Source organism: Fukomys damarensis, unplaced genomic scaffold (genome assembly GCF_012274545.1).
Source record: "Fukomys damarensis isolate Sample0158 unplaced genomic scaffold, DMR_v1.0_HiC HiC_scaffold_27, whole genome shotgun sequence".
In the NCBI taxonomy this organism is placed as follows: domain Eukaryota; kingdom Metazoa; phylum Chordata; class Mammalia; order Rodentia; family Bathyergidae; genus Fukomys; species Fukomys damarensis.
Window position 1 is genome coordinate 15506125 of NW_022900939.1, and position 22100 is coordinate 15528224.

General features: G+C 44.4%; 1 protein-coding gene and 1 long non-coding RNA gene across 3 annotated transcripts in view; one reads left to right on the plus strand and one right to left on the minus strand.

The window, feature by feature from the left end:
* The window catches only part of LOC117283513, a 53227-nt gene extending 43292 nt beyond the window's left edge, over positions 1-9935 (minus strand). Inside the window, exon 1 of the long non-coding RNA XR_004514524.1 lies at positions 9702-9935. This is a non-coding gene — a long non-coding RNA (uncharacterized LOC117283513). The remainder of the gene's footprint in view (positions 1-9701) is intronic.
* A 9499-nt stretch (positions 9936-19434) lies between these two features.
* The window catches only part of Elf5 (E74 like ETS transcription factor 5), a 39412-nt gene continuing 36746 nt past the window's right edge, over positions 19435-22100 (plus strand). The window contains exons 1-2 of one of the 2 annotated variants that reach the window (XM_010612606.2): positions 19435-19888; positions 20285-20485. In XM_010612606.2, coding sequence (XP_010610908.1) covers positions 19848-19888; positions 20285-20485 — 242 coding nt within the window. In that variant the 5' untranslated portion in view covers positions 19435-19847. Of the gene's footprint in view, positions 19889-20284; positions 20486-20582; positions 20740-22100 lie in introns of those variants that run through there. The other variant, XM_010612611.2, reaches the window with a different exon arrangement.

Genomic DNA, 22100 nt, shown 5'->3' on the forward strand with positions numbered 1-22100 from the left:
GAACTTTAAAAGCTGTTTGCAGAATTAATGACAGAAAACTTTCCAAACAGAGGGGAAGAATTTGACATTCAGATAACTGAGGCATATAGGACCCCAACTAGCTACAATCAAAAAAAAATCTACACCTAGACATATAATAATCAAGATCCCAGAAACCCAACAGAAGAACAAAATACTACAAGCAGTAAGAGAAAAGAAACAAATCACATACAAAGGAAAGCCCATCAGAATCAAAGCAGACTTTTCAACACAAACCCTTGGGGCAAGGAGAGCCTGGAATGAGAGAGATATTTCAAGTACTAAAAGAGACAACCTCCAACCTAGACTGATGTATCCTGCAAAACTCTCTTTCAAAATGGATGGGGAAATAAGACACTTCAGTGACAAAGAACACCTGAGAAACTACATGAATACCAAACCAGCACTACAAGCAATTCTAAACAAGATCCTAGAAAAAGACAATGAAGGCAACAACACCATGAGGCCCAACAGAGCAAATCAAATAGGCAAGGCAAGAAATTAAAAGGAGAAGGTGAAAAAGTAAAAAGAGTCAACAAAAGGCCAATAACATGTCAATAATAAGTCAGTACATATCAGTTATAACCAGCAATGTCAATGGCCTCAACTCACCAATCAAGAGAAATAGACTGGCAAAATGGAATAAGAAGCAAAATCCAACAATATGTTGTATACAAGAAACACACCTAGTGCAAAAAGAAGCCCATAGACTGAAAGTGAAAAGATAGAAAACAATTCTCCATGTGACAGGAGCCCAGAAAAAAACAGGAGTAGCAATCTTATTTGCAGACAAAGTAAATTTCAAACCAAAACTGAATCTAGTATTATTGATGTAGGACAGTACTGTATCATACCTCTATGAATGTAAAATATCTAGTACCTGCTTTATGATACATAGTAGGGACTGTGCTTTATCAGAGCTACATTTAATGATATTACTCTAGAATGTTCTCTTTCCAGATGATGATTAAGAGGCTAATAAAAAAAATGGTGCCAGGTACCACAACAGCAACAGAACTTTGCTGTTTTGCTGGATATTATTCTTTTCTTTGTTTTGTTTTGTTTTGGTTTGGTTTGGTTTGGCTTTTTTTTAATGGAATGTGATGAATGTCTATAATTTTGTTCAGATGACTGCAGAACCTGGAAAAGCTGTTGCTGCTATCGATGTATAACATACAATTATTAGTCTTTTTATATAAATATAAATATATATATACATATATATATAAATTGAATTTTGGGAAATTTTAACGGTGCTGCCAACTTTGGAAAAAGTCATCCCAATTTACTGTGTTGAGTTGGCATTGTACAGAAATGGACAGCCATATTGGTCTAGAAATTTTAATTTTTTAATTTTTTTTTCCATGTATACAGGGGTAACACATCGTACTAAATATGTAAGGTCACATCTACATGGGTTTGATTACAGAAACTAATAAAGTATTCTCTAAATAATGAAAAAAAGAATAAGATAAGACTATAAGAGCAAGAAGCTATTTAAATATGTTCAGGGACCATTTTCATCTCCAGAATTAAGGATTATTTTAATGTTACATCATTGCCTTTTCTCTTTTACTTTCCTTTTTAGTTTTATTTTAGGATTCCCTGTTTTTAATGTTCATACAGAGATTTCTTTAACTGAAATACTGAATAGTTTCTTTGGTGTGAAAAACTACAATAGTACACAGAATCCTAATGAGATAATTAATAATGTGAAATAGGAAGTAAAGGGCTAAAGATGTAGGGAAAGTGGGAAGGGTGGGGGAAAGGTAATAAGGGAGAGGAAAAAAATATGAGAAACTGAAAAAAATGGAAATAAAGTGTTTTTAAATGGGGAGGGAGGAAAGGGTGAAGGGAGGGCAGGGACAAGGGGAAAAAATGAGAATCAAGACCTATTATGTAAAGGTACAGGATCCCAATGATGAACGTAACTGTATTGTATACCTAGATTGTACCAATAAACTCAATAAAAAGAGAAAAAAGCGGGGTACTTGAGCTGCTCCAAGACATTTTGAGGGAAGCCATCAGCCCAAGTTCCCTGATGACAGCTTTATGTTTATCACTTGATCATCTGCAGGGATTGGGCACAAGGATTTTTTTTTTATTTTAAGAGTTGACTCTTTTGAATACTTTTTTCTAAAACCAGTGGAGCATAAAATCTCTACGATTCTTTCCAACTCTCAAGCACACTGATTCCAAGACCATAAATCCCTTCTTGCCCTTTGAAAGCAGTAATGTTTTCCTGATAAATTATTAGGGCGGGCCAGGCCTGGGAAGGCTTTTCCATGTCTTATCTGGCCAGTCCAAAGGCTTTGCTCACATGGCCACCCCTCTCTGTTCCCCCATGCCAACTCCTTCCTGGGTCTGCCTTTCAGCTCTTGAGATCCCCTGTGTTCCATTCTTGTTTCTCTTCTCCTTCACTTAACACTTGCTCCCTGAGTGAACTCCACCACACCCAAAGTTTTCTTTCTTATTTATAAATCGATGGCTTCCAAATTAGTATTTCTAGCTCTGCCTTTTTCTCTGAGCTTCCTTCTCAGCCATCCAACTGCCTGTTAGGTGTCTCCACCTCCGTTTCCCTTAGGCACCTCAAATTCAATCTGTCCCAGAAGTGAACTGATCACCTTTCCCCACCCAAACCTGCCCCTCCTCTGCCTTTTCTATCTTGATGAACAGCATCATATCCACCCAGTTGCCCAAGCCAGCCAATTCCAGATTCAGCGTCAGCCTCTCCCTGTCCTTTGCCTCATGCCCTACCCTCTGAGTCTTGTCTCTGAAACAGCCACACATATCATCCTTCTCTTTTCCTACTGATTTCTTTATCCTCCATGCGTTACCAGAGCATCATTCTCAAACCATCCAAAGACATCACCAGTTATAGTCCAGGTTCCTGAGAAAGGTGGATGAGACAGAGTCACAGCACTGTTCACTTCCTCCTGAGTTGTTCCCTGTCACCTCCCTCTGCCTTTAAATTCTGGCCACACTGGCAGCATGAGACATATTCCCCATGTATTGTGTAGTTCCTGTGTGTAGCTTCTGAGCAGGTACCTGAACATAGACCTTTTTACCTTACTTCCCTAGCTCTTCCAACTAAAATGTCCTGCCCCTCTCTACAGAACCCAGACAACTCCAATTGCTAACACTTGGACTCACTCCTTGCAGGGCATGCTTGATCGAGAAGCTTCTTGAATAATAAATAATATTATTACGTGCTAGATACTTTTCTAAGCACCTGGCATCTTTTGACTAATTTAATGCTCACAGCAACCCAGGGAGACAGATCACTGCTATCTCCATTTTACAAATGGGAAAGCAGAGGTACACAGAGGTGAAGCCCAGGACCTGAGACGCTAACTCCCGCCAGTGAGGCACGTCTCACTACCTCCTCTGGATGCTCGCATCACTGCCCTAGGATCACTGTGACTACCTACTTGTTCTGAGGACTCTCCTTCAAACAAACCTTGCTCAACACTCAGCTTGTTGTATTGAAAATAGGAGGCTGAGCACAGTGGATGGGAGGAACTTAGCTCCCATGCCACTCACACCCAAGCACCGATCTGTAAGAGAAAATAAGGAACCCCTGGGCTCCAAAGAGGAGACTGGCTGGATGGCAATATCCTAAGATATCCTCTATGGATCTTTCTGATGGTTAGTGGTGAGATGGCCTTCCCACCAAATGTACTTATGGACTTGGAGAACCACATTCAGACCTGAGATGCATTTTTTTTTTTTTTACTAAAATGCAAGTAACATCTTAACTAATCAAGAGTCTCATATCATTTCCAGACAGCCAAAGGAAAATCCAATAGGTTTCAATGTTTATGCTCTTAAACAGAGATGCAAAATAGAATTGACCTTCCCAGTAACAGGGCATTCCTCTTTTTTTTAATTAATTTTATTGCGATATTTAAGGTATACAGTGTAAAGACATTCATCATTGGAAATCTGCACCTTGACATAATCCATCTTGGTTCTTATTTTTTCCCCATTCCCCTGCCCTCCCTTCAACCCCTCCACCTCTCCCTATCTCCAAGGACTTTGTTTCCATTTTTTCTTTTTCTCATATTAACTCCACTGCCTTCTTTAATCCCTTTTGCCTGTCAGTTATTGGACTGTAGGAAAGTGCTGTGTTGCCTAGGTATGGCCGATCCCCTCCACAATCCAACCCTTGAGCACCCAGTCGGGCTTCTGTGATGTTTCTATTCCTCTCAAACTGAGAGGGTAGGTTGTCATTTCTGCTATCCTTATTTTTACCTCCAACAGCTGCTTCACCCCCAGCTCTGCTAACCTGTTCTTTATAGTCAGCCATGGACCTTTTATTTAAAAATCAAATTTGTTAAAATTGGGTGTAAAGTAAAAATAAATTCAAACAGAGACACTTTCCTCTCAGTAAAATAACTGTTCTTTGGGACAGCAACTTTGTGATTTCTCTGTTGAATGTGCAGAAGGTCTCTTCCCATCCTCTTCACTCATTTAGCATTTAGTGAGCACTTGTTATGGACCAAAAAACTGGGCTGGGTCCCAAAGACACAAGAGATGGATAAAGCATGACCCCTGCTCTCAAGAAATCACATTTAGAAAGGCAGACAAGTAAATAGAAATAATGATACAGAAACTATGATACAAGCCCTGTGACAATGAAATCTACAGAGGGTGTTTCTACAGTTTGGATCTCAGATGCCCCATGTATTGAAGCCTAGGTGTACATTGCAGTGGTGGGGGTTGACTGGATCATGAGGCCTCCAGCCTAAGAATGGATTAATTCACTTACGGGTCCAAAGTGTGTTGGGCTCTGGGGAAGTGAAGGAAACTTTGGGAGAAGTGGGTCATTGAAGGCATGCCCCTGGTTGACACTTCTTCCCTCATTTTCCTTCCAGTCATCATGAGGTAAGCATCTTTGCTCCCCAAACACCCCACCACAATGTTCTGCCTCATCATAGGCCCAGAGACAAGAAGAAGGGAGGGAAGGAGTGAGGGAAAGAGAGAGAGAGAGAGAGGTTTAACTGCACTGGAGCACGGCAGTGATCAGGGAAGACTTCTTGGAGGAGGTTGAATATAAGCCATTTCCTGAAGCATCTCTTAGCAAGAGGTTCCCTCTGCCACACCACTACCAAAGACAAAACAGGCCAGCTGGGGAAAAAGTATGCCAGCCAAAGGTAAAGGCAAGAAAATAGGAGAGATTCCAATGAGTCCCAGTAGTTCAGTAATGCTGGAGTATGTATGCATCCATGGAAAGGGAAGGGACCAGTGGCTGAAACTTAAAGCAAACTAAGCAAAGAAATTGCTCAAAACGCTCAAGAAAAGATAATGCAAATTTTCCAGTTCAGATTACTAACTAACTTTATTATACCCATATAAGTCAATGGGTCAATTCAACTTGCAGGGAGAAAGAGAAATAACTAACATTATGCAATTCCCACTTGCCAGAAACTACTCTGAGTACTTCACATGTGTCATTTCATTTAATTGTAGCAACAGTCCTAAGAGGTGGGGATTTGTGAGTGTATGTGAGGAAACTAAGGCAAATAGAAGTGAGTTTCCTGAGAATCCACATTAACAAAGCAGCAGTCTAACCACGGAGATGGGGGCCTTCATTACTTTGGTGTCCCTGGAGTTGAAATTGGTGAGTTGGTGAGGTCTGGAGCAGATGGTCTGATGAGGAAGAGAAGGAAATAGGAGAGAAGAAGAGAGAAAGAGCAAGAGCTTGAGTGAGTCAGTGAGAGAGAAAGAGACAGAAATTCAAGGGTGAGAGTCAAGAGGAAAGAAAGAGATACCGCCAAAATTCCAAGAGGGAGGCCTTCTGAGATGAGGTCTCTGGAAGGAGGCTCCACCCACAAGGAGACCCTTTGTTTAAAGCCAAAGGAAAGTGGACCAAGCCCAGGATTCTCAGGGGTGGAGCCCAAGGGTGCCAGGCAAGTAAGGGAGGAAGGTGCTGATTAATCAATAAGCATGGACTGAAGTAAGAGTGTGCTTTCCGCCTCCACCACCCACAGCAAGAAATGAGACCAAAGAGCTCCAGGCAGGAAGAGCTCTCAAGGGCAGCTGAGGCAGAGCCCTGATTTTTATAGCTGATGCAGCTGGTGAAAGTCACATGATTTGTCCAGAGGCACCCAAAGTCAGTGTGAGCTTTTTCTCACTTTGCCTAAAATTGATCAGCTAGTAAGGGAAAAGACAGTACTAAAATCCAAGGACTCCTGATCACCTGCAATCCAAACAGGTCCCTTTCCCGTTCTTTCCTACAGGATTAACTGCTCAGCCATGATCTGGAGGCTAGAAGACTAGGACACTCAACAGAAGAACTACTCATCCAAAGGATAGGAGTTGAAGGGCAGGAAGGAAGGGACTTAGAAGGCTTTGCCCGGGTAGTAAATCTTTTGGTTGAGGTCTTGAAGACATGCATGTACAGGTTACTCTCATGACATACAAGATGAACCTCAATCCTTTCTCACTGTGTCTTGAATAATCTGGCTGCCATTGACTAAGAGGAAAAGAGACTTCCGGAAAAATGAAGGGAGAAAGGCTGGAAACCAGAAGAGAATGTTCTGTAAAGTTTACCAGGGTGTCCTGAAAAGGTTCTGTGTTCTACATTCTGCACTCATACTCTGAAGTGTGGTCTAGTGTTGCCTTGCTTGCTATCAAAATTTTGCTGGCAGACAATTGCTTTGTCTCACTATTCCAGGCCTACCTTGTGCTTATCACTGGAGTATCCTGGACTATCACATAAGCCAGCAACTAGAGTTTGCTGTTCTGGCTGTGTGGTGGTGGGGTCTTTTGGAATCTCCATAGTAAGTTCTGATTGATCAGTAGTTGTCCAAATGCTATTTTTAAATGTGTTGAATACCATGCCTGCCTACAAAACACTCCACAGTTCAGTTTGACTACACTGTATGAAATTGATGCTATAATTACTATGTAGACTTTCCATCAACCCAGTGAAAATATCTATTAAGAAGTGATAAGGGCCAAGCCTCATTCCAAGCACAGAAAAGTAACAGAATAAAATCTGGAGGGGATCTATGCAGGGTTCCTAGCTTCCAGTTCTGTGGGGGAAGTGCTATGTTCAACTCCATACTGTTATCAAATAAGGAGCCCTACCAGAGACTGCTGTAGTTACTAAGGGTTCTTGGGGTGGTGCAGTCCTTCTGCGGAACTTGTAAGAAGGTGGAGGCATTTTCTATTGTGCTAATTGGAGGTTGCTGCTGGCTTTTAGGGGGACTACAATGGGCAGTCTCAAGAAAAGAGGAATCATCCTCCTCAAGATGGTAATCAAACCCCGATTTAGCAGAATATAAGCCACTGACCTTAAACTCTTAGCAGACTAAGCATTCACAATGTTAAAATACCACTTGCCTGAGTTTTGTATGATGCTTGCCATTCATCAGGTGGACAGAATCCATGGGAGTGGGGGATTCTAAGAATCTAAGAGGCAGAGGGGAATTTAAGGGGGAGGGAGTTCTGCTTTATAGAATCTTATTTTGCAATTGTGGCTTTGCATTTAATCAATGCTCCTCTCCCTTTAGTCAGGCAGAGTCAGATGCTATATTCTGAATCCCTGCAAGACCCTTCAACATGCCAAATGTGTTTACTGTACCCTATACAGTAGTATAATGGTAGCTGAAAACTAGATCATGAATAATGAACTTCAGCCCCGTACAATAATGAGTTAAATCCTTTGCTTGATCCTGTTTTTTGTTATTTTTTTAATGCGAAATGTACCTCCTAATCCTTGTGGTTTCATTCCTTACCAGCCAGAAACTATTGTCTGAACCCAAACACTCCTCTCTTAAGCTGTCTTTACAGTCCCTCTATTTCAAAAGATAGCAGAAACAGGAGTATTATTTTCACCCTTAGCATTCCCCTAAAGAGAAGCAAAAGATCACTTGTCCCTGACCACAGAGCTGGGAGCTGGCAAAGTAAATTCTAGAAAAGAAATAAACCATCCAGAATGCTAATCCATCATTCAGCAAAAACTATAAAATACTTTCCCAGCATTAATCCAGATTCCCACAGCACAACTGGGGGAGATGTAATAGCTTAAATATTGCAGACAGAGAGTAGACAGGAATTGAATATCTGTTGAGTGGAAAAATAAGATGATGAAAGAATATACATTATGTGGGCAAAGACTGGATGCAGCTTTCAAGTCACCAGGAGGGCAGGAAACCTAAAACTCTGCCATGTCTCTTGCTAAGGGTTGAATAGCTTTTTATTGATTTATAATAGCAACCATAGCTAAACATTACTACAATTTTCTTCTGTGAAAGTTCATGGATCATTTAATCTTCACAGAAACACTAAGCAATATCATTAACCCCACTGTATACATTAGGAAAGTGAACTGATGATAAGTTAAGCTACATGTCCAAGATTACACTGCTAGGGAAGGAATGGATTTCCAATCCTGATCTTTTGGCCACTTTTTCCTCTGGGAAGGGAGGAAGAAGACTTCCTGATTGATATTCCAGTAGTTGGAGCCCATAGAATTTCCATGTGTCTCACTGCGCCATTTTTAGAGGCTGTCCCCAAGAAATAGGAGTTGATATCATTGCTTCTGAGTCCTGAAACATCACCACCAAAGACTTAAAAAGCACTGTGCCAGACATGGGGACAGAAATTCACTAGATAAAGCATGCATAGAGTTTGGAAGATCTACAGCGGTAGGAACCCAACAGGCCTGAGGAAGAGAGTGAGACCAGAGCGGGGTCCCCTAAGAATATGGTCTTTGATAGCCCCAAAAGGAGAATGGGTTTTGGAGAAGAGAGGCACATAGGGAAGAACATTCCAGACACAGGGAATAGCATGTTCCAAAGCACAGCCTCCAACACCACCACTTCCTGTTAAATGAAAGAAGAGAAACGAGTCACCTTAAAAGACGAATTTTATCCATGCCATCTGCTAAGACCCAGGAGGCAGGTCTCCACATACTGGGAGTAACCAGCCCAAGCCCCAAACCAAATATCTGGGGGAATTTGGAAGAAGGCACGTCCAGCGGGGCAGGAAACAGCCCGAGGGTGGCCACCATGATGAGGAGCGCAGCCCCTGCCAGGAACCCAAGGGGGCAGAGTGGGTGTGCACAGGTGCTCAAATCAAAAGAGGCTGCTCCTCTGCCCTTTGAATTTCAGGGATTATTCAATAGAAGCCTAAGCGTCTCTCTAGAGGTTCAGCTTTCACGGGATCCTTTAATCGCTCCAAACTGGCGCTGCATTCCAATTTATTTATTCACACAAATTCTAGAGTTTCTCACACAACAGATCCTCTGGAGTCTCCAGGCAAACCCGGAGCTCTGCTCAAGATGAGTCGCTCAGAAGCTCCAAGGGCTTCCCCTGGGTTGGGCCAGGCCTGTCCTTGGTCAGGGATGGTTACCCTGAGCCAGGGCAGCCGGGAAACCAGGGGTCACTGAGACAGAGGGCGGAAGCATCAGCTGAGGCTGCCTGGAGCGTGGAAGGGCTAGCGTTTCGTTGTGCGGAAGAGGATTAGCAATGTCCTTCTTTCCATATAGCACTGAAGAGCTTCACAGAATAGGTTTGTAAACACCGGGCTGCCAAGATTACTCCCACCGTTTTAGTCGTGACTCTTCCCATACAGGTTATGGCGAGCCAACCCAAACTAGCTTTCGCAATGGAAACAGGGATCTGGTGACTCATCTAACTGAAAAACTCTAAGAGGAATTCAGTCATGGTTACCTGAAGGGTCTTAATCAACAGGACTTGGTCTTTCTGCGTGGTTCACTTCTGCTTCTTCCAACACATCATGCATCCTCAGAGGCTATATACCTTCCCAGCTTCAAATTCAGGAGAAGGGGGAGCTCTTTTCAGTTGCTCCAAGAAGGATTCCCAGGACAAGGTCTGCATCTCGATGGAGTCTAGTGACTACATTCCAAGACGAATGTGGCATAATGTCACATAGTGTCACCTCCGTCATGGTCATGATCCTACCTAGGCTCAGAGGGAGAAAAAATAGACGCCGGTGCTCCACGCGAGACGTGTCGATGCTGTATTACAAGAGCATGCGAGGTTGACTTACTATTGCATCATGTCTGGGAAACATAACCTGCAAGTGTCTGATGGGCACCTTCAAGTTGAGGAAGAGCTATTCCGCAACACTGCTTATTGATTCTTCGCCTCCAAAAAGTTCCTGATACTGTATGTGCAATGAGCAAAGATGCGAAGTGTGCACCACTCATCTCACGCATGTGACCCCTGTGTGCAAACAGCAAATAAAAGCACGGTGTATTTTCCAAGTAATGTTCCTCTTCACTCATCTGGTCACCCAGGAAACATTTAAAGGTCATCAAATGAATGGACATGGCACGGTCCTAGGTGGTAGAAATAGAGTGTTCAACAAGAAGATACACGGCTTTGTGGAGCCTCAGCCCACCACGGAAGACAGGTTTTGTGGAGTAAATCCATCTATGAGTGTAATGACTAAAGAAGTAAAGGGGCCATGGAACAGAAAGCAGAGAGCACTGTCCCAGTCCAGAGGCTCAGGGAGAGTCTGAAGGGGGTGGAAGCTATTTGATCTGCTGCAGTGCCAGTCACACACACACACACACACACACACACACACACACACACACACACATTCCTCGCCTCCTTTTCTGGCTTTATTTCTCTTTATAACTCTTTGCTTCATGTATATATTTTATGCACTTATTTTTCTTACTCTCTTTTTGTTTATTTCTTACCAGAGGGAGATCCCAGAGGACAGAAATTAAGTCTGTCTTGTTCACTGCGTATCCCAGCATATACACAAATGCCTGAGACACAATTAGTACCCCATACACTGTCGTTGGATGGATGCTGAGTGTTCCAGGCAGCGGGGTGAGTATATGCAAAGGCCCTGAGAAAAGAAAGAGTGGGAAATTTCAGTAAATGAAAGGGAAAGTTTAGTAAAGCAGGAACACTGAAGGAGAAGGGAGTGAGAGTCTCCTTCAAATAATTTATGTACCAGCTGCTTGAGGGCCTATGATGTGCCGGGCACTATTCTAAATATAAATAGTATCTGTTTTGAGAAATCAACAGAAGGGCAAAAAGCACCAATCATCTTCAATCAGTCGCCAGGACTTCTATGAACATATAGTCAAAACCAATTTGTAAAGACACCATCTAGTTATTTCTATAAAACTGCAAATGCTCAATATGTGTCTGCCGTGGACAGAACTGTGCCGTCCCCCCCCCAAGTCATTTGTTAACTCTCTAACTCCCAGTGAGGTGGTATCTCGACGTGGAACTTGAGATGATTAGGTTTATATGAGGGGGAAGATGGGGTTTCATGATAGAATTAGTGTCCTTATAAGTAGAGACTAGAAAGCATTCTCTGTAGCTACTCGCCCCCCTCCATCCACCTCTGTCACTTTCCTATTCTCAGACATAGCTCCCTTTGTGTATTTGCCTCCTTCCCTCATCCCATATAGTTGGCTTCCTCTGTGCAAACATTAAATGTCCTCAAAAATCGCTAAGATTGTTGCGCTTACTGTTCCTTATCCCAGCAAAAGGGGTATTCTACCTTTCTCAGCATATACACTAATGCCCACTGAGAACTCAGATTGTCCCTGTTTGGCATAAACCCCTCCTGGACACGTCCTTGTGTCTGGGATGCTGGAGAACTCCAAGTGACCAGCCTAGGACAGACCAGCAAAGTGACTGGAGCAAGGTGGAGTGACTTATATAAAGGAAAAAGAACTGACTGTTACCAGAAGAGAAAAGACCTCCACATTACCAGTGGTTACTTGCCCCTGAGCCAACAGACAAGAACCTAAGGGCTGGGTTCATGTCCTCTCTGGGACCAACATGTCTTTGTGCATGAAAGTTTTATGAATTCTTCATCCCCAGGCTCCTCCAATACCCACACCCTACCCCACATTCAAGCTTTAGTCCAAAAGTTTCCCTTCTCTGAGGTTCCCTGTGGAGTCCTCCAAAGCAAAAGTGCTCATCCTGCTCACCATTACTAAGCACTGACTATGTGCCAAGGACAGCGCTAAGCACATGTTTCAATTATCCCATTCCCCCACCTACACAAAACAAGTACTATTGTTGCCTTCTAGGTTAGTTTGCTGGGCTGCTATAATAAAGTGCCATCAACTGGGTAGCCCAAACAATAATGATTTGTTCCCTCACAGTTCGGGCATCTGGAAGTTCAAAAACAAGGCATCAGCCTGATAGATTCCTTCTCAGGCCTGTGAGAGAGAATCTGTTCCACGCCAGAGATTTTGGTAGCGCTAGGCATCCTTGGTTTGAGAATATTCATCTTTTACCATGTCTATATACTGTCTGTCCTCTTTAAGCACATAGCTTTATGTATAAATTTTCCCCATTTTATGAAGACAACTGTCATACGGGGTTAGTACTTAACTCAATGACACTTTAATGACTTCATCTTAACTTGATCATCTGTGAAGGCCATATTCCCAATGAGCTCACACAGACAGATATGGGAGGTTAGACCTTTGACATCTTTTAATGGGACACAATTCAATCTATGATGCCCCTCCTTTTATTTCACACATGAGGAAACTGAGTCTTCCAGAGTTTATGTAATCTGCCAGGGTCACACAGTCATTAAGCAGAGTGTGCTCTTAACAACATCATTCTGTTTCTGTTCTTGGCCTTGTCCAGAAATCTCATCTCTCTTCAGGTCACTCGCTGGGGCACTGCTTATAAGATCCATGTATAATTCCGCATCACACTTCAAGACTATAATAAGCTCCTTACAACCAGAGATTTGTCATACTTATTTCTGCTTTGTCAGTGCACTGAGCAAGGGCTCAATCAATCCCTAGATCTCAGGTGAACAGAGCTCCACACCAAGGTCAAGCAATAACTCACTAATGTTCTTCCCAGATCATTTCATTTCCAAGCCAGAGAAGGCTTATCTTGAAAAGTTAATAGCATTTCCTTTGCCTCTCTGATTTAATTATACATTGTGTCAACAAATATTTAATGAGTCCCTCCTAGGAGTTGAGCACAATGCTAGGCACTGAGGGTAGGGAGATAAATTGGAAAGACTCCATCCTCTACCATCTTGCAGTTTATGACCCAGTGAATTTATGACCCAGTGAATAAGACAGACGAGTAAGTACATCACTGTTATACCATATCTCAGGAGCACTTATTTATCAAGGGAAGACTGTGGGTGTCAGGAGACCACAGAAAAACAATGAGGGTGGGCATTCTAGGAATTACACCACTTCTAAGAAGGTGGAGAAGAGACTTACAAGCCAGGACCATTGTAAAACAACAAACCATGATGTAATGAAAAACACAAGAAGTTCAATCCCCAGTACCAAAAACAAACAAACAAACAAACAAAGAAAAACACAAGCAAACAACCTCCTTCTGCCATTGTAGCAGAGAGTCAAACTGAAACCAGAATGCTTGAGACATCTTGCTGGGCCTTGGTCTAAGCCCAAGAAAACCTTACATGAGTTTCCAATCCAGGTAGACCTTCTGATCACGAGCTGGGTACAGTTGGGCAAATCTCTTACTCTCCAAGTCTTAGTTTCCTCATCTCTGAAATGAGATAATGACCAACTGAACCAGCTGTTACGTGGATTCAGTGGAATAGACATACAAAGCCCATCCTGCAGTCACAGAGGCCCCAGGAATATAAAGCAAACTCTAGACACATGGAACCTAGGTCATGATTCCGACTTTAAGGCTACCTTAGAAAGCTGCTAGAACCTCACTGATCTGCAGTCACGGGATGGATGGCCAAGCACTTAGCACAGTCCTTAATACATAAACACATGTTCTATTATTCCTGTTTATACAGCCCTTTGGTTCTTCCTATAGCCCTCTGTTCTTTTCACTCCTCCTTATCTAAAATCCCTAGACCAGCTATGGTCATTTCTTTGTCTTTTTATCATGGTAAGATACATTTAACATAAAACTTAACATTTCAACCTATTTGAGGTGTACAGCTCAGTGACATTATGTACATTTACAATGTTGTAACACCAGTGGTCCTTGCCTCTGGAACCTTTTCAACTTACCGAAATGAAACTCTGTACCTATCAAAAAATAACCCCCCAGTTTGCCTGCACTGCCCCCCAACTACCAGTCTGCTTCCTGTCTCTGTGAATTTGATATTTAGGTATCCCATGAAAGTGTAATTGTACAATAGTTGTCCTTTTGTGACTTTGCATTATATCTTCACTTATAATATCTTACCTTGGCACAACATATTCAAGGTTTGGCCCTGTTGTATCATGTGTCCAAATTTCGTTTTCTGACTTCATTCATTTCTTTTTAAACTCAAGTCCAATTTTTGCTCCTCCTACCAATTCAGGTCACCCTTCCCACCAAATGGAAATACGGAGACACAGAGAGTAATTGCATACAAAGGAAACACTCTTTTTCCCAATTGCAAAAGTAATGCATATTCTTTTCCATGGGATATTTGGCGACAGTCTCAAATTCCTCTGAAGGCCACTTGGTCCCCCGTAGCTCCTAGAAAGAAGGATGTGCTTCCCACAGCAAATGACTTTGCTAGAGTTTCAACCCATAGGTGGAGCAGGCTGAAGCAACAGCAGTTTCTAGCAACGTTTACTCCAAGCAATACCATTGCATATCCACAAATCTATATTTGCTGTCATCTCTTATTTTTCTCTGGATCCAAAGTAGAAAACACCCTATGCTTTCTTCTCATTTGGCACATAAATAGTTCCTTAATCCTATTCTTTTAAAAAAAATTCTATGGGTTTTGCAAGCACTCCTTCATACCTAATCTCCCTACCTCCTGTCTCCCCAGAGACCCTTGCCAGTCACAGCTGCCCTGGCTGGGCTTCTGGAGACTCATGCTGGACATGCACTGTGCAGAGGTGCCCTGCCCTCCCCTGCTGGCCCCAGAAGTTACCATTGAAGAGAGCATGCAGTGGTGTTTACGGCAGTAGAATAAGGGGAACCATCGGGACCCCAGATGCAAGGAAAGTGGTTAAATCAAGGATGAAACATCCCTAGGCAGGATAGGATGGAACTCATTCAAATCACAGAGAAGACCAGAAGGGCGTGGAAAGATATTCAGAATACTTAATTATGTCAGGTGAAATTTTTATGATTTTTGTTCTTTGGCCTCATCTCCATCTTGTTCAGAGAATACATGTTGATTTGTGTATTAGATACTGCCCAATGATAAATTACCACAAATTCAATGACTTACAACGACAGAAATTTCTCACAGATGTGGAGGCCAGTCCAGCAGTTCAAGACTGGGACACTAGTATGGCCGTGCACCCTCCAGACCCTGGAGGAGATTCTGGTCCTGGCCATTGGTGGGTGGCTGCCAACTTTCCTTGACTTGTGTCTGAACAGCTTCACTCTGCCTCCACACCACAAGCTTCTTCTCCTCACCTTCCCTCACATGCCTGCTTGCCTCCCTCTGCCTCCCTTGCCAGGACACATGACTGCTTCAGAGGCCTGCCCAGGTATCCAAGACACACTCACTCTTCCTTCTCAAGACTTTGCCTTCAACACAGTATTCACTTCCGACTTTATAATGCGATGTTCATAGGCTCTTGGAATTAGGATTTGGTCCTATTTTTTGGAGGGGGGTGCTGCCTTCCAGCCCACGATGCTCTATCATTAACAAAATAAGTCCTGTATTTTCCTCTTAGGTTCTCACAGCTTTGTGCATTATTTTAGCCCCAATCCCAGACCCTGGCTCATGAGAGACGCCATGTAAATATTTACTGGAGGTATGAATGAACTCCTCACAAAGGGAACCATGTTCATGGTGGGAAATTATGGTGCCTTCTTCCCTTTTTATTTGTTTCCTGGTTATTTTTGGTTACTACTGATTTCAGATCCCATTAAAAGATATTTCCTTCTTTTTTTAAAAAAACCCCACACTCAAATGTTTATCCCTGTAAAGCTAGGAAGCTAAAAACTCCCTATGTGCTAATACTATGATACATAATCAATTCAAGGCTCCCTGGCTTGGTCTCTATCTTGAGACTAAGTGAAGTTCTTTCATCCTTCATGCTTTCCTGGGCCAAAACTTTCCTGCAGCCAGCCCCTGCCAAAGCAACATGAAGCTGGAAAGGATCTGTCTCCTCATTTGGCCCTCTCTTGTCTAGCACCCCTTCCTGCTGGGCACTCAAGTGTGAGATACGTTGCCTACTTTCCTACCTGAAACTCCTTTCACCCTCTGCACGACTCAATCCCATTTAATGACACTGAAGCTCTTCAGAGTCTAGCTTAGAAAAGGCAAATAGATGTACCTACGTTCTGCCTTCCAGAGGTGGTGGGGAGAAAGAGAGAGAGACAGAGTCAGAGAGAGGGATTGTTACTGATTACAGCATTCTGTACACACAGCATCAAGATCTTCCTTCTCCACATAGTTCCTCAGGAAGCCATGCCATCGGTCCAATTTGGGATGTTGAGCAGCCCTTTTCCATTCCTCATCCAGCCTATGGTGGAGAATATATACTCATCACCAATGAACACACATGGATAGAACTCCCAATGTACCCGGTGGCTTGCATTCCAGATGTATAAATTCAGAATGCATGTATTCATTCAGAAGTATGTGTGTAGATGTATACATTGAGAAAAGGTATAAAAAAGAGACACAGGTCATGCCAGGCAGCCTGGGGAAGAGATAAAATGTGATGCAGTCTAGGAGGTGAGGAGTTTAGATGTCAGTGGAGACCCAAGAAGACTCCAGGAAAGCTGCTGGAGGGAGTAAAACTAAAGGGGCTCCATGGGGAGCAGAATTGGACTTTAGGGAAAGTATGGTCTAAAGTCAGGGGCACACAGGTGTGCGTGCAATGTCTTCTGAGAATAGAGAGTGTTAGTTGATTTCTCATTACAAAACACACTACCCGACACCCACAAATCAAAGAGGGAAAGGTTTGGGCCAGGGATTTAGCTCAGTGATTCCTCCACCTGCCTCACAAGCTCAAGGTCCCAAGTTTGATCCCCAGCACCAGAAAAAGGGGGGAGGAGGAGCAGGAGGAAAGGTTTATTTTTGCTTCCAGTGTGTAGAGGTCTCAGTCTATAGTCAGCTGGCTCCAAGGCAGGTGTCATGGCAGAGGAAAAGTGCCTTCATGGCATGGCGGCAGGAAACAGAGACAGAGACAGACAGAAGGACCAGAAAGGGGACTCTCCCAGGCCACACCTGCAGTGACCCATCTCCTCTGACCATGCTTTGCCTCCCAACATCACATTTAGCTCTAAATTCATCTCTGGACTAATTCACTGATGAGTATCACACCCCCATGACCTGTCACCTCCCAAAAGTCCCACCTTTGAGTGCGAGAAGCTCTGGAGGACATCTAGCAAAAAACTGCACTAGAGATCAGACCAATTTTCCTAATTCCACTGTCAGTCAGGTCCTTCCTCAAATGTCACCTCCTCAGAGAGGCCCTCCCTGACCAGTCCAGCAAAAAGTCGACTTTGTTTTTCATTATGGCAGTCCAGAATGTGAACTCTGCAAGGGCAGGAACTTGTTGGCTTTGTCCCCCAGCAGTGCTCCCAGCTCCTGGGAGAGGACCTGCTAAGGAAACATTTATGAATGAGTGGAAGGACCTAGGGTTTCCTGCAGATGAATTTGCAAGACCTCAGTACAGAGAACTACGTCGTGGGCTCTAAGGACTTGGCATATTGAGAGGTACTCCCTGAGGCGTTCCCCACCCAACTCCACGAGACACATGAGGTCCCAACAGCATGCTGCACTCAAGTGTGGTTTTGGAACACTAGCTTAAGCAAAGTTTGGCAAGTTCTTCTTTGGAGTTCTTCATTCTTCTGCCTCTACCATATCGCTGAAGATATTGACGTGTTGCCAAGAATTCAACATAAAATTCTTTTTTTTTTTTTTTTTAATACTCACAGGTGTAGACAGTTTGGGAGATAGATCTGAAGAAAATGGGATGCCTTTTAAGATGCTGGAGGGATGGGACATAGAATACTTGCTTAGCATCCATGAAGCTCTGAATCCAATCCCTAGGAAAAGCATAAAAATGCTAGAGAGAAATATTTACAGGTATATGAAGGATGGATGGGTGGGTGGGTGGATGGATGAGTTCAAAGTGGGAAAATACTTGAAGTATGGAGCCCGGTTTGGGCAAAAAAGCTGGAGTCATTTTCTCAATTGTCCTATCATAAATACAATGTGTTAGGTGCTCTCCCAGAAAAAGAAGATACAGCACTGAACAATACTGAGTCCCTCTCACACGGACAGGGCAGCCATATACTCCACTTTGCTCAACCATACAGCCTTCTTGGTTTGCCCTTCTTTTCCTACATTGCTATTAAAAATTGCCATATTCATTTTCAAAATCATCTTGGTCTGAATAACAGCCCCTTGATACATGCACCATATTCAATTTCAAACTTATCTTGATTTAGATAACTCATAGTCACCCAATTTGTGGAGCTTACTTTCTATGGAAGAGATGGGAGGCTAGGCATGAGGCACTTTTGATTACAGTAGACAAAGGGTCCTCTTCAGGGTGGAAATAATCCACAGGTGCACAGATGGACAAGTACATATCTCTTTTGTACATGCTGAATAAAGGCATTTTTGCAGAACATTGCTAGCCCTTCAGGACACTCAGCTTGGAAGGCAGAGCCAGGTTAGACCTCTGCCTCCACTTCCTTATTGTGGGCAAAGATCTGCTATCTGTGTGTGGATTCAGAAATGAAGAAAACTGGGGCCAGGGATTTAGCTCAGCGGTTCTGTGGCCTGCCTTGAAAGTGCAAGGACCAGAGTTCAATCCCCGGTACCAAAAAAAAAAAGAGCCAAACAGAAATGAAGAAAACTGCACAAGGTTGAGTCTGCCCCAGCCATATTGTGCAGTGAAGAGTCTATATAACAATTCGCTGATTCCTACGGCTGATTGATAAGCAAATAAATACATAAGTAGTGTCGAGTAGTGGAAGGTACTGTAAAGACCACTAACGTGAAGTGTGGGCACGGAGAGTAACAGAGACCACCATAGTGCACAGTTCCAAACAGCACCATTTGCCTGGTGATCGATGGAAATGGCGTCCCCTTCGAGCAACGAGGCCGTTCTGACAGGAAGTGCTATTTTAGAGAGGGTGCTGAGGGATGACCTCTCTATGGACAATTTGATATGGACTAATAAAGGAGAGATAAACATGAGAGAAACATCAACGTGGGGTGGGGGAGGGGGGTTGCCACGGCACGGTAGCTGGCTCCATGCAAGAGCTTTGGGAAAAGAACATGAAAGATGACCTCAAGCGTCATACCCTAAAACCAGGAAGAAGACCCACTCAATTCTGTGCGACACACTGGACCTGCAGTGAGTGGGTGGTATAAGGAATTCACTGGCAAAAGAGGCACAGCCTTGTGCCTTGGGGTGACCGCCCGGATCAGGATTTCCGAATGTGTGCCTGGCGGAACCCTCACTGAGTGGTATGCAAATGAGTGTTACTAGAAAAAGCTGCCCAGAGATGAGTGAGAAGTGCTGGGATAAGCAAAGCCAACCAGGTTTCCTCAAGGAAGGCGTCTTGGAGCTCTTCATAAGCAGTCACACTTTGTGAATGCTGCGCAGAGAGCATGGATACATCTCCTCCTAAGCAGTGCCTAAGGAAAATTGCTTTGCTTTGTTTTATTTTGTGTGGGGTTTGGAGGCTATTTCATTTTGTTTGGGTTTTTGCATGGTATCTCAGCTCCTGCTCCCTCCCGAGAAGCTTGGCTCTGCACATGTGCCAAATGGGCCAGAACAGAGAGCACAGGCAGATAAGGGTGGCAAGTAGGCACAGCTGGCAGAGGAAAGGGAGCCACCACAGAGAACCCTGCACAGCCCCAATGAGAGCAGGGGGGCCCCACGAGTCAGAGATCCTGGCTGCCACAGAGCAGACCTGCCCATGGCTGTCCCCAGAGGCCTGGCTTCACCCAAGCTCCAGAGGTAACCTCTGAGTCAGTCCCCCTCAGGGCCAAGTTTAGCCTGTGACTGTCTGGCTAAAGTGGTTGTCTGACCTCCCCAGGCCTCCACTTACCCTTCTATAAAATGGGGATGAGAATATTGCCCTCCCCTCTCCTGGGTGGCACGAGGCTTTGATAATTACTATTTGGCAGGGTGCTGACAAGCTCTGTCTGACACATTTCTCCTTGGCTCCCGGGAACGCTGAGTATCACCTCCCCAGGAACACGGGCCCATCGACAACACATTCAGGTTCTTGGTCTCCGGCTCTCGGCGCCTCTCTCTCATGAAGCTCCTGTCAAAGCAAGATTCTCACCTACCACTCTGCTGACATCTAAGCACTGTGGAGGGCGAAGAGCTAGCTGCTGACTGCCATTCCAGGACCCTGCTGCACCTGGGAGGCTGCTCAGGTCCGGGACACCTGGAGGAAGCATCGCCGCCGCCAGCCTGGAGGCAGCCATGCGGTGTCCATCTCGCTGAGGAGGAGGGGCCCATCCAGCCAGGGCCGTCACGGGGCAGGGCGATGACCACCACGCTGGAGGACCCAAGTCCAGCCCAGCCTGAAGGGACGAATGAGCTGAGGTAGGTCCCGCGTGTGTCGGGTGCTGGGAGAATGGAGGGTGAACGGGGGCAGAGAGGTCCTGGTGCCCTGTGTCCGAGCTGCGCTAGCCTCAGTCCTTCCACCGGTGCAAGGGAGATGTCAGTTCCTGTTTATTACTCAGCCTCCCGCCTAGCACCCGAGGCCACACCGAAAGGACAGGACTACCCCCCAGGAACAAAATAGGCCTTTGTGGGTCCTTTTACTCCTCCAGCCTGACAGTGAGGCTCTCGTCCAGGTAGGGAATGTTGGGGAGTGAGCACAGCTGCACATGGCACACTTGAACTTGGACTGGGGTCCTTTAGGGACAGTTGAGGTGATGCCCGGCCCTGGGTAGAAAGAGGGAAAAGAAGTAGCTCTTTGATCCCTTGCATAACTCTGCGCGCACATCCCTAGGATGGGATTGTAATGTTGAGCTCTCTTATTGGCTGGTATCATTCCTATGCGTTTGGCATTTTACTGGGATTCACTTTGCAGATTTGTGTAGACAGTCATCTGCTTGGCCCAAAAGCATCTGCTTTAGATAGTCGGCTTTGTTTTTACTCCTTGGCTAAATTCAACTATTGCAAAATGTGTAAGACAGAGCTGGGACCCGTGGAGATGTGACTCCGTGTCCACAGGCCTTCTTTTTTTTCATACCAATTTAAAATCATGATCACTTTAATTCCTGCAAAGTGGGGGCACCGGGGAGGAACTAAATTAGAAAATCACGTCTGGGGCCTGTGGAACCCAGTTTCCAGGCTCTGCCTTGTTTAAAAGCTGTCACTGTCTGTGGCCGTAGCGTGTTGCCAGGTAACTTGTGAACGTCAGGGAAGCCACGCAAGGAATCTCCGGCATGTCGTTAACCTCGTTCCAACATGTAATTAGCCCCAAAGGCCTCCTTGCTGCCTCCATTCAGCGTTACATCATAAAGAATCAGGTATTTTACAATTCACAGGACACCATGAAGACTTGAAAGAGTTAATTATGGCTCACTGGAGTCCGTCCCCAGAGCTCAAGACCCAGGAATTAAAGTGTTTATTTTTCAAGTGTCAATCTTCAGGAGAGCATCCAAGACAGCTTCCTCTGTGGAAACTGAGATTGGGCGCTGGTTTGGAAGTAGGTCCACCCAGGTCTTCGTGAGGGGGCCGGAGATGGGAAGTGGACTGAGGTCTGTAATACAGTTTTCAGAGGCCTTGTCATCTGTATAGCTCTGGACAGAAAAGAGAAGCCGGGTGAGCTGGAACCCCACCTACCCTCTTGGTTCCGTGGAGTGAATCTACCAAAAGCTACTTAGCGTCTCTGAGCTGGAGAGACCAGCAGTGTGGCCAAAGTTCAAAGAGAGTTCAGCCCTAATCTGGATGTGACAATCTGAACCAATCTAAGCATGCGGGCTCTGTGGACATTATTATCAGTCACGTATAATTATAGATAAAATAGTTTTATTAATCAGCTTCCCAAGGGAACTGTGTTTATCTGATGGCTCTGTGTATAACGTGTGTGAGGGGGGAGGAATCTGTGCTGTGGGTGGTTGGTCTGTGCGACAGAAGGGACAGGACGTCTCGGGAGAGAGTGTGACAGGTACAGGCAGGAGTGCGGCTGCGAGTTCTGTCGGTGTGC